At 34.7% G+C, this 17,490-nt stretch overlaps 1 protein-coding gene across 1 annotated transcript; it reads left to right on the top strand.

Annotated features, from left to right (window-relative positions):
- Window positions 1-13,875: 13,875 nt before the first annotated feature.
- On the top strand, window positions 13,876-15,330 carry LOC114736272 (NAC transcription factor 56-like). The gene is made up of 3 exons (XM_028924055.1): window positions 13,876-14,059; window positions 14,226-14,533; window positions 14,758-15,330. The coding sequence occupies exons 1-3, from the start codon at window positions 13,876-13,878 to the stop codon at window positions 15,328-15,330; spliced, it is 1,065 nt and encodes a 354-aa protein (XP_028779888.1).
- Window positions 15,331-17,490: the final 2,160 nt, after the last annotated feature.

The raw sequence follows: 17,490 nt of genomic DNA, 5'->3' as shown, positions 1-17,490 counted from the left end.
ATTGACAAAATGACAAGTGCTATCTATTCATCACCAAACAAGTATTACTTAAACTATTAAAAAACTGATGATTAGTGTAAGTGTCACTATAATATTAAAATACTAATTATATCTGACATTGGATTTGAATGCTTATATTTAGATACTGTATGCTAAATTGCAAATCTATGTAAACAAATGGATGGCCAAAAATTCCCACCCTTTTTTTTTTTGGCCCCTGCCATTTCCAAATCATGTCGAGTGACCAAATTTTCAACTCAATTAGTTGATTATCATCTATGTACCACCAGCATGGACACGCATGCTAGATATATATACATCAGTTTTTTAAGCTACGATTATATATGTATATACTCACATATATGTTATGTACAAAAAAAATCAATTTAAGCCATTAAAATTATTTTTGATCAATTAGTTTAACCAAATTAATGAACTATGAAAGTGAATACCTCGCATCAATAAGATTTCTAGCTAGTATTGATTGTATTGTAAATATGATCTGCATGGCTATAAATACCTATGTGCACGACATAAACTTCATAAAAAAAAATCATATCATTTATTTCATGAATAATAATATCACATTAAACCCTGAATAATGAACAGGTCAAAGCCTAATTTATATGTAAAGGAAAAAAAATAAATTTTTATTGACCTTAATCAAAGATGTTTAGTTATTACAACCTCCCTTCACCAAGCAAATTCTCTGGCTACGATATTAAATTTGTCTCTATTCTTTAACTTCTGTATCAATTGGCCATTCAATATTATTCTTGTTCCGGGCAAATTCATAATTTACAATTATAGAGGAGATAAAAAGGCAGGAAATGGACCTTATACTTATCATCAATACTTAAGATAGGCATACACATAAAGGGACTATGCATCATTGTACTGCTCTTTCTTAGCCACTTTAATTTCTGTATTAATTGACCATGCCCGACTTTATCAGCATCATAATTTGTACAGAAGTCAAATTTACAGCCCTAACGCATCCTCGCATCCCCTTTCGCATTGGAATATATTATTGTACTTGTCCCTTTGCCATTTGGCATCATTCTTATTCTTCACAAAAACCTTATAGTAGTATATGCCTCTCTCTTTCTTCTATTTCTTTCAGTCAAGCTGGATATCACTCAAAACCCTATAAAGACATGACATTTCCTCGGTACTCTTAGCTTCTTAATTCGTCGTTTTCGAAACGACATGGTGATGCTTGTTCGATGAATAACATATAAGTACGTATGTAATGATGTAATCTAAATTATTGCGTTGTGCCAATGAAATGGAGCTATAATGGATATGTACAGAAACATAAATTCGTCTCTACCGACGTACGTGTATGCATTCCAGGGCTGCTTTGACCAAAGTGATTATTCCTCTTTGAATTTTGATGTGTTATGCTGGCACTCAGTTACACTTTACAGGCTAATGAACAAGTTGGAAACGTGCAAGTTATAATCAGCATTATCTCTCTGCATGGATCCTATTTCTGCAACCTTCTTCTCCAGATATAGATGTGCGCTTACCCACAGATCGTTTTCCTTCTCTTTTTTTAAACTCATCTTTGACCGACTCCGTGCTTTTAATTTATTTAATACGTACGTCCATCTAGTTCATCTCTATTATTGTAATTCCTCCGACTGCATATATATTGCTTTAATATTTTTCTGCTTGTTTAAACTTGTCCCTGTTATGCAAATACGTCAATTAAACTCACAATTTTAACCAATTCCTCATTCACATCTCTAAACCGCGTTATTTCTATTATACCATCACCTCAGTTTTACGATGAATAACTTGCTCTCCTGGTCGTCAAAAAAGAAAACATGAAAACTTATTTAATAAATACCTTAATCATTTCAAGTTATCGAGTGTCGCTAATAAATAATTTACATTCTGCTAACACCGGTCTACGTACGCGAATTGAAGGGGATATTATGTAAAGTATGATTGCTCATGTGGCATTTAATACAAGAGCCAGAATTTTATCTAACCAAGGCTTATTTCTTTTCGGTATTAACGTGCTCGTGGCCTGTGGGTAACAGGATAAAAAATCTAAATTGAATATTTTACTGGGGAAACTTTTTCCCATGTTAACTAGAAATAAGAAACATGTGAATACTGCTAATTAAATCCTATAGTTTAAAATAAAGTCCAAACTCAAAAGTGAGCATTATTTCAAGATAAAAGGCGATACTTTTTTTCCCCTCACAATACAAAAGGCAAAAAGAAGGTATAGTGGCATCTTCTTTGTAACCACACCTTTTACCATAATTGGTGTTTGGTGAGTCCTTTGCATTGTTCAACAAAACACCATATCTCGTTTTTTTTTTTGGCCCGAAAAACACCATATCTCTTTTACTAATTATTTTTAAACAAATATATATATATCAATTTAATTAATACTCTATACGTACATATTAGGGAATAATTTGATTTTATTCTAACTTGGTAATTTTTTTATGTGATATTAAGGAACCCTGTAAAATATAAACCAAACGAACCCGCGCCTTCTTAACAGGTACTAAAAAACGGAATATCGATAATTGTATTTGTTTCATTATTTTTATTAAAATATAGAAAATATGTGGTGAAAATGAAAAATGTGAAAAGCTTGGTGTGCGCACTCATAAATATTGAAAAGGACATTGGGAATAGGTTCATCTCCCTTGGATGTGGTCCTGTTACGTGCACCCGTACTCCTGTTAGCTATCTGCCTCCCACACTATTCTTATTTATCTTGTGAAGACACATTAATTTTTTATATATTCTTTTAATATAAATATAATATAAATGCTCAGTTTTTCAAAGAAAAAATATAATAAATATCACATACTTTGGTTTGTACACATAAAAGAGGTATCTTTCTTTTATGTAAATCAAACGATCTCTATTAGATAAGTGATTATTATTCCCTTCAAATGGCCTTTTCATACATAAATATTTTGTCCTGCCCTCCGTCCTTAAGATTTATTTTACTAATTTTAATATATTATAAAATTAAATAAATTAGTTAATTATCACAAATGTAATTTGGCTGGCCAAAAAAATCAATTATAATTTGATCTCCCTAAAATAACTATGTATGACATTATCATTATTAGATAATTATATCATATTAAAAATTAAGTAAATTAGTTTTAAAAAAATCATAAATATAAGAAACAAAACGAAATAAAATTTTATATGTAAGGCCAAATCCAACCCTCTAACTATAAGTTGTATATTGAGGAGGGAGGGGCTATTCAATCTCACATATGGTCCTTTTTAAGCACATGTTTTTCTTTGGAGAGGTAGATGGAATATATCTTATTTTATGACATAAATATGATTCACGTTGGTGTGTGGAGTGTGGACCATATAAAATTATGGCGGAATTTTTGCATGTTTTAATTTTGCTGTGTGAAAATAGGTGTAAAATAATTGCGATTGTTTGGCGTAGGATGAATTGGATTGCCCACATATTACACTAGCAAGTTCTTTCGATTTTTTCACCCATAAGATAAGAATATAAAATAAAATACATTATTGTCAAAATTATATGCCCCACTGTACTTTTTTCAAAAAAAGTGTATTGTTTCTTTTTTTTTTTTTACTAAAGTATAGATATCCTTCTATTAGAGGCAATCCTATTTGAGGTATTGTCGAAGACTAAATATGGGCACTTCTTCCAACAGGCATTCGAATCTTGATTCGCTACGTTGTGAAGGACTAATCCCTTCTGCTAGACCCAACCTCTGTTGGTAAAGGATGTATATTTTCTGAGTCGGAAAGCTAATTCTTTTCAGTATTGTGTGGGCTCGCGTAATTTCTACATGGTAGGGTAGGCATATAACACTTTCGGATCTCGAGTTTTATTTATTATAATTTTTTTTAAAAAAAAAGAGTAATCACAGAAATATGACTGCATCAAGTCTATTTTCCCCCTCTCTTTTTTTTTCTCGCTTTAAACATTGATTGATCGATTGATGATTACACAGTTACAGACTTCCAATCGTTTCTAACAAATATTCTCCACCCGATATATGTAATTTTATTACAAAATGTCCAATTCTCGAGCCCAGGCTCATTAAACTCTAAAGTTCAAGGCGCAGTGATTCTGAAATCCTTGTTTATTTATGGGCTTGATTGTCTGATGGGCCCAAACACTTGAGCCCTCTCAAAACAATGTAACTGGGCTCGTTTTTGGCATATGGGTCCTTTTGGGGGTGATAAGTCGAATATGGTTCTTGATTGATGAGGTATAGAGAGAGAGAGAGAGAGAGAGATATATATATATATATATATTCAGTATGATTTTATTCACTCTCCGCTTGCTCTGGTAAAAAAAAAAAAGAAAAAAAGGTGCTACAAAATACAAAATAAGTATGAAAGAAGAGTTTTATTTCGACTTATATAAATGTATTTATTTATTGTGAATCCAAACAATCCCTAAAAAGATGAAGGGGAAAAAAAATAATTTAAAAGTGAAGATTTTTTTTTGTGTGGCTGAGTTGAAGTATTTGCTCGAAAGAATATAAAACAACCCATATATATAACAAAAGAAATTAATACATTTTCTTCTGTTCTAAATGGTAAAAAGTTTATCTTTTATATTTATCTATTCATGCTAACCACTTTGATTTTAACTTTTGAGTCAAAAAGGATGTTGGTTTTGTCAAGATTATATCCAGGTAAAAATTTCTAAGTTGGTATTTAACACTAGATTGTCGAATAATATTATTAAACGTTCAGTTATCTGATGCTAACTTATTAAAAAAACTCAATTATTATATATGTGTTGAAAAAAATAGTAAAAACAGTTCACCAAAAAAATTAGTAAAAACACAAAAGATGCACTTAATTCTCATTATTTTTATTATTTATATATTTTATTTCTTCTTTTCAACGATTACTAATAAAGTCGAGAGAATTTTATGCATTAGTCCGTTAAGGAAAATACAAGAAATTCTTTATATATGCGCCAATAAGTGTATATTTAGGAGAATTATAATCAAGTCTTAAAAAAAGATTTAATTATCCTAAAATTCATTAACAACTGGATAACATACAATAACAAGTTTTAAAGTAAAAAATAAGAACAGGTTTACATTAATTATTTGTTATTAGGATTTTTTAGTAATTAAATTTTTTTTATTGAAACTTGATAGTAATTCTCTCCCTATATTTTTTCCATCCACTACAGCCGAGAGAATTGTTTATTCGTCTTATAGCTGTTTTTCCCCTGAATGGTACATATTCGAATTTACTATTCATTAAGAGAGTGTGTATAGGTTTAGTTTAATCTCGTAAAGCAAATTCTAGGGGATAAATAAAAATGACTAACCTTTTTTTTTTTTTTGGGTTGCCATCGCAAATAAACTAACCCGCATTAGGAATATTCGCCTCTTAATTAGTGGTTAGAAGCTTAATTCCAGAGGGCAAAACAAAGAAGCTTAGTTCCAATTTTTATGTATGAACCAAGCTTAATTATAAAAGAGGTATTGTCCCGTAATTAAAAAACCAAACCAGAAAACTGTTTTCACGGCTGAGTTGGGTTGAATCGGAGATGAGTCATTGTTGAAACGGAATCCGAAGTTAAACCAAGAATCAGAATAACTCTTAAAAAACTGAACTCGTTTTCAGTCTGGCAGGAAAAAATGATTTAAAAAAATAAAAGTTTAATATATTTTCAAAACATTTGTGGTCATATGTACGTTATTATGTTAACAATTAAAGTTATTATGAATTTATTATATATATGATGCAGATAATTACTTTTATTAACTTTTCATTTAACTATTAAGTCATCACTTCATTGTTTTTTTTTTTTTTTAACCAGGATCATCGCTTCACTGTTAGTCTAACCGTTTAACCGGTTGAATATGAGAAAACCTTTTTCGATTTGATATTTGATCCGACTTTTAAACCACTAGATTTATAATTAGTCTTCAATATCCCCAAAAAGATTTGTTCAAAAAGAAATTCGAATGTGCTCAAAAAATGAATGGTTTTTGAGGCACCTCGAAATATGCTTATCCAAAATTACTTTTCCAAAGTTACCTTTGAAGTTTCAGTCCAAAAATAAAAAGTTACCTTTGAAGTTCAGAAAAGTAACCTATCTTGAAGAATTCACCGATCATTTTTTGCTTTAAACTCCATTATCCCCCCTCCAAAAAATTCCAATAGTTAAAGTGTTAAACTTTTATTTATGATACAACCATGAATGCCTCATGCATCCTTTTTTCTTTCCTGTTTTTAATAAGGGAACCTCTTTCCCATATGCATGCATGCATGCATAAAATTATTGCTTTCGCTTCCTCTTTCTATTTCTAATTGGTTAGAATAACTAAAAAAATAAAATAAAAGAACTACTCGTAACTTAAATGTGAATTGCGTGGAGTCCAGAGAAGAAGCAAGCCACACCATTTATAATTCTATCAACAATGTCATTTTTTTTCTAGATTTTTTATATAGATGATCGACAATTGGTGTGCGCATAAATTATTTTTCATTTAGTGGGGTGGCTGACTTAGAGGATCAAAAAATTCAGTTTTTTTTTTCCTCCTAACATTTGAGTTCAAGTTTTTACATAGTTAGGATTTTAAGGCGTGGAAATACTTATTCATTGTCAATTAAACTAGGTACCTTTATTTACACTAATATCCGTGGCCAAAGAAAATTAAAAACAAAAGTATATTTCAGACAGTGCATGGGTAGCTCAACATTACACATGCGAGATATAGTGGATATATATAAGTTAGAAGGAGCATTCAGCTAGATATGGTCAAAAAGCACATCACTGATGGTACAATGAAATCAGTCAATCTATTAATAACTGGAGGCTTGACCAGGAACTAATGCTAATCTCTGGGTGTGTGTGAGAGAGAGAGACTAGCGAGTCTCTTCTAGCTACCTACATCTGACTCATAACTTAAAGGACCTACAGAACCTACACAGAGATTAAGAGAGAGGAAAGAAAGGAGGATTTGAAAGCAGATATTTACGCACAAAAAGATGATAATGGTCCGTAATTCCATTTCATGGTTGAAACTTAGTGGCTGAGCTTGCTCTTGAGCCCTATTCCTGATTTGTCCTCTTTCAAAAAAAAGGAAAGTGATCTTGCAATTTGCAAATAATGTTATCAAAGAGGCTATTAGTGAAAGCAACCTTTAACTCGCATTTTCTCTCTTATTCTTTATGAGGCTAAGCAGCATCCTCCCACTCACCCCACCTTGATTGCCTTTCTTAAGCTCTTACTTTGCAAATCATCCATCCCCCTTCTTCTGTTCAACTGTATCTTTCAGATATGACAGTGAAATACAATTCACAACTCCATTACATGGATTGGAGTTTTAGCAGCTGTGGTATCTCAGACACTGCAATTTCTCACATTTCTCATCTCAGTTAAAGAAGAAAAAAAATTGTTAAATCAAAACATTGTAGCAGATAAAGATGGAGTTAAGAAGTTCTCTTCAAACCCATAACAAATTTGATGGGCAAGAGTTCAATCCGAATTCTGCAGATATATCAGTCCACAATTCTCTACATTTATTATTTTTTTTATAAGATAAGGATGCCAATGTAAAATAACATCCGAATGCATTTATTGAGACAAGCAACATGTGTGTAAAATTAGTATGGCTAATAAATTTTGACAAAGATGACCGGAGAATATAGAAATATAACTGAAGATAAGCTTGCGTTTTTTGTTTTTAAGCATAATTTGGATAGATAACATGCTTAGTATATTCATTATATAGCTGTCCTTTATGCCATCTCTTTATGCGTGCAAGCAACATTTTGCGGCTTTGTATCTTAAGATCAACGTGCCAAGAAACCCGACCTCTGTTTTCAAATACAGCAAGTCAGAAAGAAGAGTGCTCATATCTATTTTTCTTTAGTGTGTTACTTTCGTTCACCACATGGTTTTTGACCATTGGATTCGCTTTCAACGCTTAATTACAAATTCAATCTAACTATACAAGTAAGACAAAGTTCACATCAGCAATCATCCTGTAACTAACAGCCACATGGTTAATGCAAATGACACCATATTTTAGTAAACTGAAATTGGGCCAAGTTTCAGTTTTAGGCAATTGGGATGTCATCACAGAGCAGAGGAACCTTATTCGGGAGGAAGAAAGCATCCATGTATGTCCTGAATTTTACACCAAATAGAGATTTAACTTAGTTTTTCTGAATGTGACGGATAGACGAATAAACAAGACTTGACAAATTCAGAGAACTAGTTCTCCGGAGGTCCAAGCTCCGAACCATGGTTGATTTTAATTTGGAGAAGCTTACAAAGAGGAAATTGGGCTAGCTGCAGAAGAGTTTGGTGTTATATGCCAAACTTATGGTTACCTGAGAAGGATGGATAACGCCGCAAGCCAACTGAATGGAAAGGTCTCAATCACATGTGAAAGGGTCATGCAAATGAGACATTGTGGAAATCTGTTAGGATGGAGGATGGAATAGGGGATTTTTTTTGGGGGGCGCCCCCCCGAGGGGGGGTTGGTTCCTATAAAGTTTGTTGGCATAAAAAAAAAAACAACCAAACCTTTGCACAAAAAAAAAAAGGAACAGAATGGGAAAAAGAAGAAGTTTTTTGTGAGAAAGGAAAAAGCTGGCTAAACATAATATTCAAAATAGAAAGTTAACGTGTTAAAATCCATAGCCATTCAAAAGACCCATCTAAAAATTTCCGGTGCCAAGAGAGGGGAAGGTCATGAAAAAGCGTATCAAGTTGTGAGACTTGAAAATTCCATTCCTGCTCTGCATAACTTTTTCCTGCTTTATGCTGCATGTTAGTTGCTTCATGAGCCCCACAATTACTTCAGTACTTCCCTCCCTCCATGTTTGAACTTCCACAGCTCAATTTAGCTAAAAACCTTACAAGACGTACCTGGAGGGTTTAGTATAGCCATATTAATGAATAATCCTTGACAGATGGGGATACCACATTCTGACACAAATTTGGTTACCATATCTATTCTCAAAAATTTCTTGCTCATTATCAGGAAAGATAACTACATTTTATATGTGTTCACCACTCCATGCTATACCAGCTGATCCATGGGCTAGGTAAGCCAAACCCTTAGCAGAAACAGAAAAGAAACAGCTTAAAAGAAGAAATATAGTCCTTGTCTACATGCCACATGCATAACATTGCCAATTTATTGTTTCCTGATGTAACAAAATAAAGTATGAGTTAGGTTTTCCACAAGGGTTGGAAACTTACTGATACCATAATCTGTTATCCAGTCCATACAACTTCTGGCGCCCTGATGCATCATGCTTTTGCATTTTACATGTAAGCATAACAATTATGACCACACTGTGTAATTTCAAATTCTCCATGAACTAATGGTGCTTCCTTGTTGGTGATCATTTCATGTACCTTCTTCCTTTCTACATGTAAATGTTATTAATCTTTGACATCATGGAAGACAACTAGCCAAAATCATTTCGGACACAAATGGGTTTTGAAATTAAACAGTATATTAAGTGGTTTGCGTATCCTGTGAAACTATATCTAGGTTCTTGCCCTTCCAACAAATGTAGGATAATACTGATACACAAACAAATGCAGTCCCCTACTCACATTATCAGCAAAATATTCCATTTGCCTAAATAAGAAAATTTAATAGTAATAGGTCACTATGGATATTAGGGGCCAAAGGTCACTAATCTTTTATCATTTTATCGACCCTTTATAATTATGCCTGGAAAACTACAATGTGATTATTTTCTCGGAAGCTATTCTTTTCTTCAATATGCAAGAGAACAAATTGACTTTAATTTTACTGGAAATAAATAGATAAACAAACAAACAAGGAGATAAATTTGGCTTTTTGAACAAGATATAATGTGACCTACAAGGCTACAAGTGTCTCCCTAACGCAGCAGCTAAGTATCCACATAAAATAAGTGAAAAGCACTTACTAGTGGAAAACATATTAATCAACATAAAAGTATAGTTAAGCTCCAACTTTTGCCAGCTTCGACAAGTGTGTTGGAAATTCGAGCAAACACAAGCTATATGTTGGTGGAGTTTTGCATTTGTGCTTCACACAGAGATAAGTGGGGACAAATAAAACCCTGACAAAGAAATATGCCGCTAGCTTGTCTTTTTCTTCAAAAACAAAAAGAAATAATCAAATACATTCCACTTAAAAAATTCTAAATTCTTATATATAATTGCACTCCTGCACTCCTCATAAAAGAACAATATAAAATCATTTAATTTACACACACACACACCCACACATATTAAAATTGTCTAAGCAGCATACAATTCTGATCTTTTTTTTATTAATTACGATATTTATAAGCCTTGGGTTTAATGGATGGTTAAGAATCTAATCAGTACTGTCATATCCAGAGAGGACAAGGTGATGGCGCAAAAAGGGCCTTTTCCTCAAGGACGGTAACTCTTGCATCCACAAGGAATATAAACTTATGCGGCCAAGAAAGGATCATAATTCATAAGGGTAAACAAAGAGACAATGTGATCTAGCTAGCACATTTTGGAGAATCTTGAGAGATGAAAATATCTATGAGCGCAAAGTGGCCTCTCAGCTCAGAAAACAATCATGGTCTTGGGATCTCTTCTTTAAGAGCACAGTATAAGAAGCAAAATTACGAAAGAGGCAATAGAAAAGGGCAAATTAAGGAGGGAGCATGCAGATGGTTATCTTATGAACCACGTTATTTACTATCACATCGAAGTATTATAATTATGAGACCAGTACATATATAAGCATAGATTCTCATCTAACGGGCATCAATATCATAAAAACAGTCTTTAAAATGTGTCAAATATGGCATCCATGTAAGTATAAAACGTTGTTAGAACTTGAATAATATCTATGGGACAAATAGACAAACAGATGGTGGGTGAGCTGAGTTTATGATTCATACAACATAAGTCATGATTCCAATACAGCCTCATAAAAATGGGAATGAGTTGAGATGTGTGTGGATGAGGAGAATGGGGGGAATATCTAGGGTTTCTATCTCCTGCCACACACACACACACACATATCCTAGTGACAATGTCAAGTCATGGACTACATATATATGTATAGCGCAGAAGATGGCTCCTAGCTATTAGCCATTGGGACCCTCTGGTCCGTTCCAGAACCAACATTCAGACCCCACACACACCCATTTTAGCTTCCTTCTTTCATTATTTTATCTGATTGCATCATTGTAATCATCATCTCTGTCTTCATTTGTCCCTCTCCATGTGGCCTTGTGTACATCATCACCCTATTTTTTGGGTCAGAGCCTCCGCCAGAAAATGCAATTTTAGCATCCAAGATTGCAAGCCTCCAATGTATCTAATTCAATTTCTTTGGCTAAGCTTTCCATTATGTTTAAAAGGTCAATCAAAAGAGGAGAATTTAGATTCATACTTTGCAGCACTACAACGTCCAATTGCATGTGTTTAGTAAATAGTTATACTGAAATTTAATACTTTATTCCAATTACTTGATCTTATATTAGTGTTGAGTATAAAATTTATAACAAGTCGTAATATTAATATATGAACTATGTGACTCAGTTTTCTAAATTTTGTATGTATGTATAGAAATTGGGAATGCACATCTGTTAACTAACTTCATTTTCATCTGGGAACCATGAGAATGTGTGTGTGTGTGTGTGTGTGTAATGATATTATTATACTTAATTTTCCACTCTAGCACATAAAAATATATATATTTGGAAGCAAGGCACAAATTACTTGCAAAATAAAAATAAAATATCTTTTTGAAGGTATTTTCAAACACACGGTTGTGAATTCAAACTCTCAATTTAAAAAATAATAATAATAAATGCTTCGCGATCGACTTTTCAACCTTGGTGTGATTAGGTTAGGTAGAATCTATCAATATATTTACGGGTTAATGTGTAAATTTGTCCTAACATCTACCAGTGTTGGGTATTCAGAAATTTTTTTAGGAGTAAATTTATCCCAAAAGACCAAAAGTTCAAAATAGTAGCAATATTGCTCTCTGAAGTTTAAAAAAAAAAAAAAACCAACTTTGACCACTAACGTGTTTAGCTGTAGAAGACAATATTGCTATGATTTAAACTTCCAAGGCAAATTTGTCCTAAAAAAATTTCAGGATACCCAACGTTCGTGAGTGAAAACTTACGAGACAAATTTGTACTTTAATCCTATTTTTATTAAAGCTGTGATTTATTATTGTGTCATATTTTTTATCTCACCAAATAAATTTGCTTAAAATAGAATTTTATTAAAATTAGTGAGAGCTAAAAGGTTTCCATACACACACATGTTAAGCTTAATTAAAACAAATGTACCATGTGAATTGAATCGAAAATATAGTGATGCGGAAGCATCTCAAGTTTGCGCTAACTTTGTGTGTGTGTGTGGTTGTGCACATATTAAGTTGGTTTCCATTAATTATTGCTTAGAATACGTAGAGTGATCATATAATCAAAAGATGATTACCTAGCATGTCTTGATCAATTGCATAATAATAGTAAAGTATATATAATTAGTTAGATGATGAGTGGCCTAGTCCCTTGTGGGGGGATTAAGTATTGAATAATAATGTCAAATGTAGAAAGGAGTCTTTAAATATTATAAGTCATGCATCGCCGTCACTTATACAGATTTAATTATATGGTATGTATGCTATGTTTGGTTGACCCTTACTCCTCCATTTCGTTGTTTTATTCTATCCACAGAATATAACAGAAAAGAAAAGAAAGAACATGATTTTACTTGATTTTTAATTTGGTTTCTGAAATTTTTTATCAGAATTCTTAGTTTCACTTAATTTCTGATTAGATATTATAGTTGTAGGTGATGGAGATGAGATGAAAGCATAAGGACCTGATTTAAAAAAATTATAAAAATCAAAGTAAAAATGACATGAAACTACACTGACTGGAGATTAATTTTTTCAAAAGAAATTAAGAAACCTTATTTTTTTTTAAATGTTAAATTCTGTAGTCAGAAATTGTTGACCAAGGCCAAAAAAAAAAAAACCACGAAAAAGGCAGGGAGTGTGTTGTGGCTTGTGAGTACAGGGAAGGACATGGGGTGGTGCCGTGGGTGGGGGATGAGAGGAGATGCATGATGGAGGGATGACATGGGGCGAAGGTGGGGTCAGGACGGGAGGGGTGGGGCCCACCCCAGTGGTACCAGATTTTAGTAATGTGCAATCCTCCTGTGTTTTACTTTTTACCCTGATGCCAAGTGCTTTGCGAGGAGTAATATTATGTCCCACGTTGATCTAAAAGCAATTGTGATGATACATGTCCCCACTACGCCTTATCCCCCTTCCCCCAAATCCATCACCATTTACCTTTTTGATTCACTCCAACCCCCCCCCCCCTTTCACTCACTGTCATCCCCCCACACCCACCCCCTCAAAATATAGTTTCCATCTCTCCCCTCGTGGACCCCACCCACGTGTCCTCCTCTCCTTCCTTCCCCGTCTTGACGTGTCGCCTTCGCAACGGCTCTTCTCGCCCCCACCCTCCTTATCCCCTGCCTCCGCCTCCCCCTTTTCCTCTAATCTCCCTCCACTCTTTTCGTCCCTTCTTTCTCCATCCCCTAGTCTCCCCCCACTCTTCCTCTGCCACGTCATCTTACACTGCAGAGTTATGATGCGCATGTCCGCATGGGATCACCTGCGCGGCTTCTCCAGCCACGTGCCGCCCAGGCCTCCTTCGTCCTCCCCTCCATATATAAGCCGGCCTTCCTCCTCTTCTTTGGGGGGTATGATCCATGTGAGTGTTAAACTCGTAACATTTCCCTACCACGCTCTTCTTCTTCGGTCTTTGCCTGCAAGCCATTACCCTAATCCATAGCTGCTCAGAGTTGAAGCTTTTGCTGGCGCTGGCATGGAGAGCACCGACTCATCCACCGGTTCCCAGCAACCGAACCTGCCGCCCGGATTCCGGTTCCACCCCACCGACGAGGAGCTCGTCGTTCACTACCTCAAGAAGAAGGCAGCCTCCGCTCCCCTCCCCGTCGCCATCATCGCCGAGGTCGACCTCTACAAGTTCGACCCCTGGGAACTCCCCGGTACGTCCAATTCTACGAAACAGAGACCGCCTAGACATGACGAGGCTATTAATTTTTAAATATAATTTAAACACGCCATATTTTTATATAAATGAAACTATTGGGTGATTTATATGGCCGAAGTGACGCGGGTATGATTTTTTGGTGGCTTTTACTTTTTGTACAGCTAAGGCAGCATTTGGGGAGCAAGAGTGGTACTTCTTCAGCCCGAGGGACAGGAAGTACCCGAACGGAGCGAGGCCAAACAGGGCAGCGACATCTGGGTATTGGAAGGCGACGGGGACGGATAAGCCCGTGCTCACATCCAATGGAAACCAAAAGGTGGGGGTCAAGAAAGCTTTGGTCTTTTACGGTGGGAAACCCCCAAGAGGCATCAAAACCAATTGGATCATGCACGAGTACCGCCTCGTCGATAATAAGCCTAACAATAAGCCTCCTGGTTGTGACTTAGGCAACAAGAAAAACTCTCTCCGGGTAATTAGCCTCTCTAAACTATTTTCAGTTTCTACTACTTCTTATACTATTCGAACTCGGCATCCTTATAATTGTGTCCGATCGATTGCAATATCTTTAATAAGCGCTATAGTTTATGTTCTGCTTTAATTTAGAGTTGGTTTTGAATTTAGTTTCCTATATATATATATATATATGGTCATATGGTTAAATTTTTTATGGGTGCACTTTATATATATATATAGCTGGACGACTGGGTGCTGTGCCGAATCTACAAGAAGACCAACACGCAGAGATCACCTATGGATCATGAAAGGGACGATTCGATGGATGATATGATTGGGATTGGAGGGGTGCCTCCTTCGATCAACGTGGGCCAAATGAATGCGAGGTTTCACCTTTCCAAGATGTCCACGTTAAGCTATGGTGGAACGGCACTACTGGAGAATCATCATCATGATCAGAACTTGCTGGAAGGAGTCATATCGAGCAGCAACAACAATAAGGAATCAGATCTTCAACTTCCCTTTGTGCCAACCATGACTGCTTCGACTGCCTCTAATTCAAACACGAAACGAACACTTTCGTCGATGTATTGGAGCAATAACAGTGAAGAGGAGGACGTGAATGGCACTAAAAGGTTGGGTTTGGATGAAGATCATCATCATCATCATCATAACAACAACAACAACAACGAGGGTGGTGGTAATTCCATAGCCACCTTGCTTAACCAGATTCCTCAGACTCCTTCATTGCACCACCAGCCAATGCTTAGCTCATACCCATATTCTATACCTGGGATGAATTGGTACGCTTGAATAGGCTTATCGCTTCTTAATCTGCAGTTAGTTCATCACCTCCGGTAATTATGAACGATGTGTTATTGATGGATGAAGGGTGCGAGAAGGAGATCAGACTAAAAGAACATGAATGGTTTGTGTATTAATTATCGTGAGATATTGGATCTTCGGAATTATTGGAAGCAGGTTAGAAGGCTAAGCAAGCAGATATATATGGCCTCAAAATGGACTGTTTGCAACCATTGGTGGGGGTCATAGCTTGCTATACTCTAGCCGAAGGGAGTGACACATACGGTGAGGCCATGGATATTTGTAGGAAAACTTAGATAAAGCCTTTATACGTTATATATGGATATTTGCTTGTTTTATTCATGTGTAAAGGAAGTCAGGGTTTCAGCTTTCAACAGACCAGAAAGTTATATATACACATATCGTTGCTAGCTTCAGGATCATATATATAACAATATTATACATCCCTGTATATATACTGTAGAATACTGGCGCGGTGGATGAGAAGAACACTAGCAATTTAATGGTGATTACTGTTTTTCTTCATGACACTGATTTTTCATTGGTTTTCATCTAGCTGTATATTATTAATCTGATCCTGTTCATGAAGATTAATAAAGCTAAAACAACAGGGAAAGGATGTTAGTAAGCATGCTTAGGCCTATATAACCATGGAAGATTCATGCTTTCAGTCGACGCGTCAAGCTAGTCAGAAGGTTATTAGTCTTATTCATATCGTTATCCCTTTATCCGGAATCATTTCTTGAGGATCAAAATCAGCTACAACCCTTGAACATGCATGCATATGCATATATATATGTTACATACAAACATACATACATATGGTATGCAATATTAATCTGTCTGTTGTCAAATAATTTTCGCCACTTTCCTCTGGAAAAGGCTTCTCCAAACTTTATTCATATTTATATCCTTCTGTGAGCAGCCCTTATTTTGATAAGTGCGGGGTTATAACTATTCATGCAAATTCGTGCGGTACATGTTATCTTAAAGGGAATTAATTATCAAGTTTTACTTGTGAGTTACATCTCGATATATAATAACAATTTTTAAAACTACAGAAAAGGATATTACATCTCGATGTTATTGCTATTGAAATGAAATTCGTGCATACCTAAGAGGCTTCTGTCTTCTTGTTGTGATATGCTATTGATTCTAGGTGATTAATTAGGAGGAACTAGTTGTGTGCGCGTTAATGTGTGTGTATATGCTGTGCTTTTTTTTTTTTTTGGGGTTTTCCTTGCTTATTCCGTTCTGAAAAAACATCTTTAATTGGCTTGCACAGCATTTGATATGTCACTGTGATCATACATATATAACATATACAATTAAGAATTCGTTTTCATTACCAAGAATCTATAATAAACTTACATATATTACGGGCTGAAAGTTTGACACCTATCCTCAACCCCATCAATTTGACATGAGCACAGGAAACTTTTAGATGACACTTCATTAGAAAACATCAAATGAATTCTTACCACTTCGTTAGTTCCAAAAGATGAAAGAGAAAATAAAAGTTGTTGTCAGTTTTCTGTTGGTTTATTAGCAAGCCGAAAAGGATGATATATAAGCAATTACTCATAATTTATTATCAACTTCAAAAGGTGCATGATTGACACTTATATTGAGGATAATATAAATTATACATAAATCCTTTGGCACCAGAGAAAATTAAACTCAAAAAATAATCACATCACACGAAAATTTAATTTCTTTATTCAAATCCTAAAATGACGTAAGAGATTAACATTGAAAAATAATCAAGAAGAAAGAACATACAGGGAGTTCGCTTATGAGATCTAAGGATATGGAAATATAATAATTAAGCTTTAGGTTTGAAAAACTAACGAGGAACCAATCATAAAGAGATGGTTTTGGATACATCATCTCTTGCTTGAACGGCATATATATTCAAACGTGGTGATCAATGCAAATTTGCAGATATATAATATAATAATCAGTACTGTAACAAGAGATTATGAAAGGAGAAATCTAGAAAACTAGATAGAAAGTTGAATATATTATTACTGTGCACCTTAGTAATCCAGAAAGAAACTAGGATTAATCTGAAAATAGAGAAGGCAAAGATATTTGAGGATGGGTGTGTCATTTTCTTTTCGTGGGAGCGAGTGATAAGACATAGTT

The sequence above is a fragment of the Neltuma alba genome, unplaced genomic scaffold, assembly GCF_004799145.2.
Source record: "Neltuma alba isolate B1F8T4 unplaced genomic scaffold, ASM479914v2 tig00013325_pilon, whole genome shotgun sequence".
NCBI lineage: Eukaryota > Viridiplantae > Streptophyta > Magnoliopsida > Fabales > Fabaceae > Neltuma > Neltuma alba.
Note: the sequence above shows the minus strand (reverse complement) of the source record. Positions and strands in the feature narration are given on the sequence as shown.

What these genes read in the sequence shown, in the direction of transcription:
- LOC114736272 (XM_028924055.1), top strand. Translation starts at nt 13,876, where the DNA reads ATGGAGAGCACCGACTCATCCACCGGTTCCCAGCAACCGAACCTGCCG. An exon ending in CGACCCCTGGGAACTCCCCG is followed by an intron (nt 14,060 to 14,225) that starts GTACGTCCAATT and finishes CTTTTTGTACAG; the next exon opens with CTAAGGCAGCATTTGGGGAG. An exon ending in ACAAGAAAAACTCTCTCCGG is followed by an intron (nt 14,534 to 14,757) that starts GTAATTAGCCTC and finishes ATATATATATAG; the next exon opens with CTGGACGACTGGGTGCTGTG.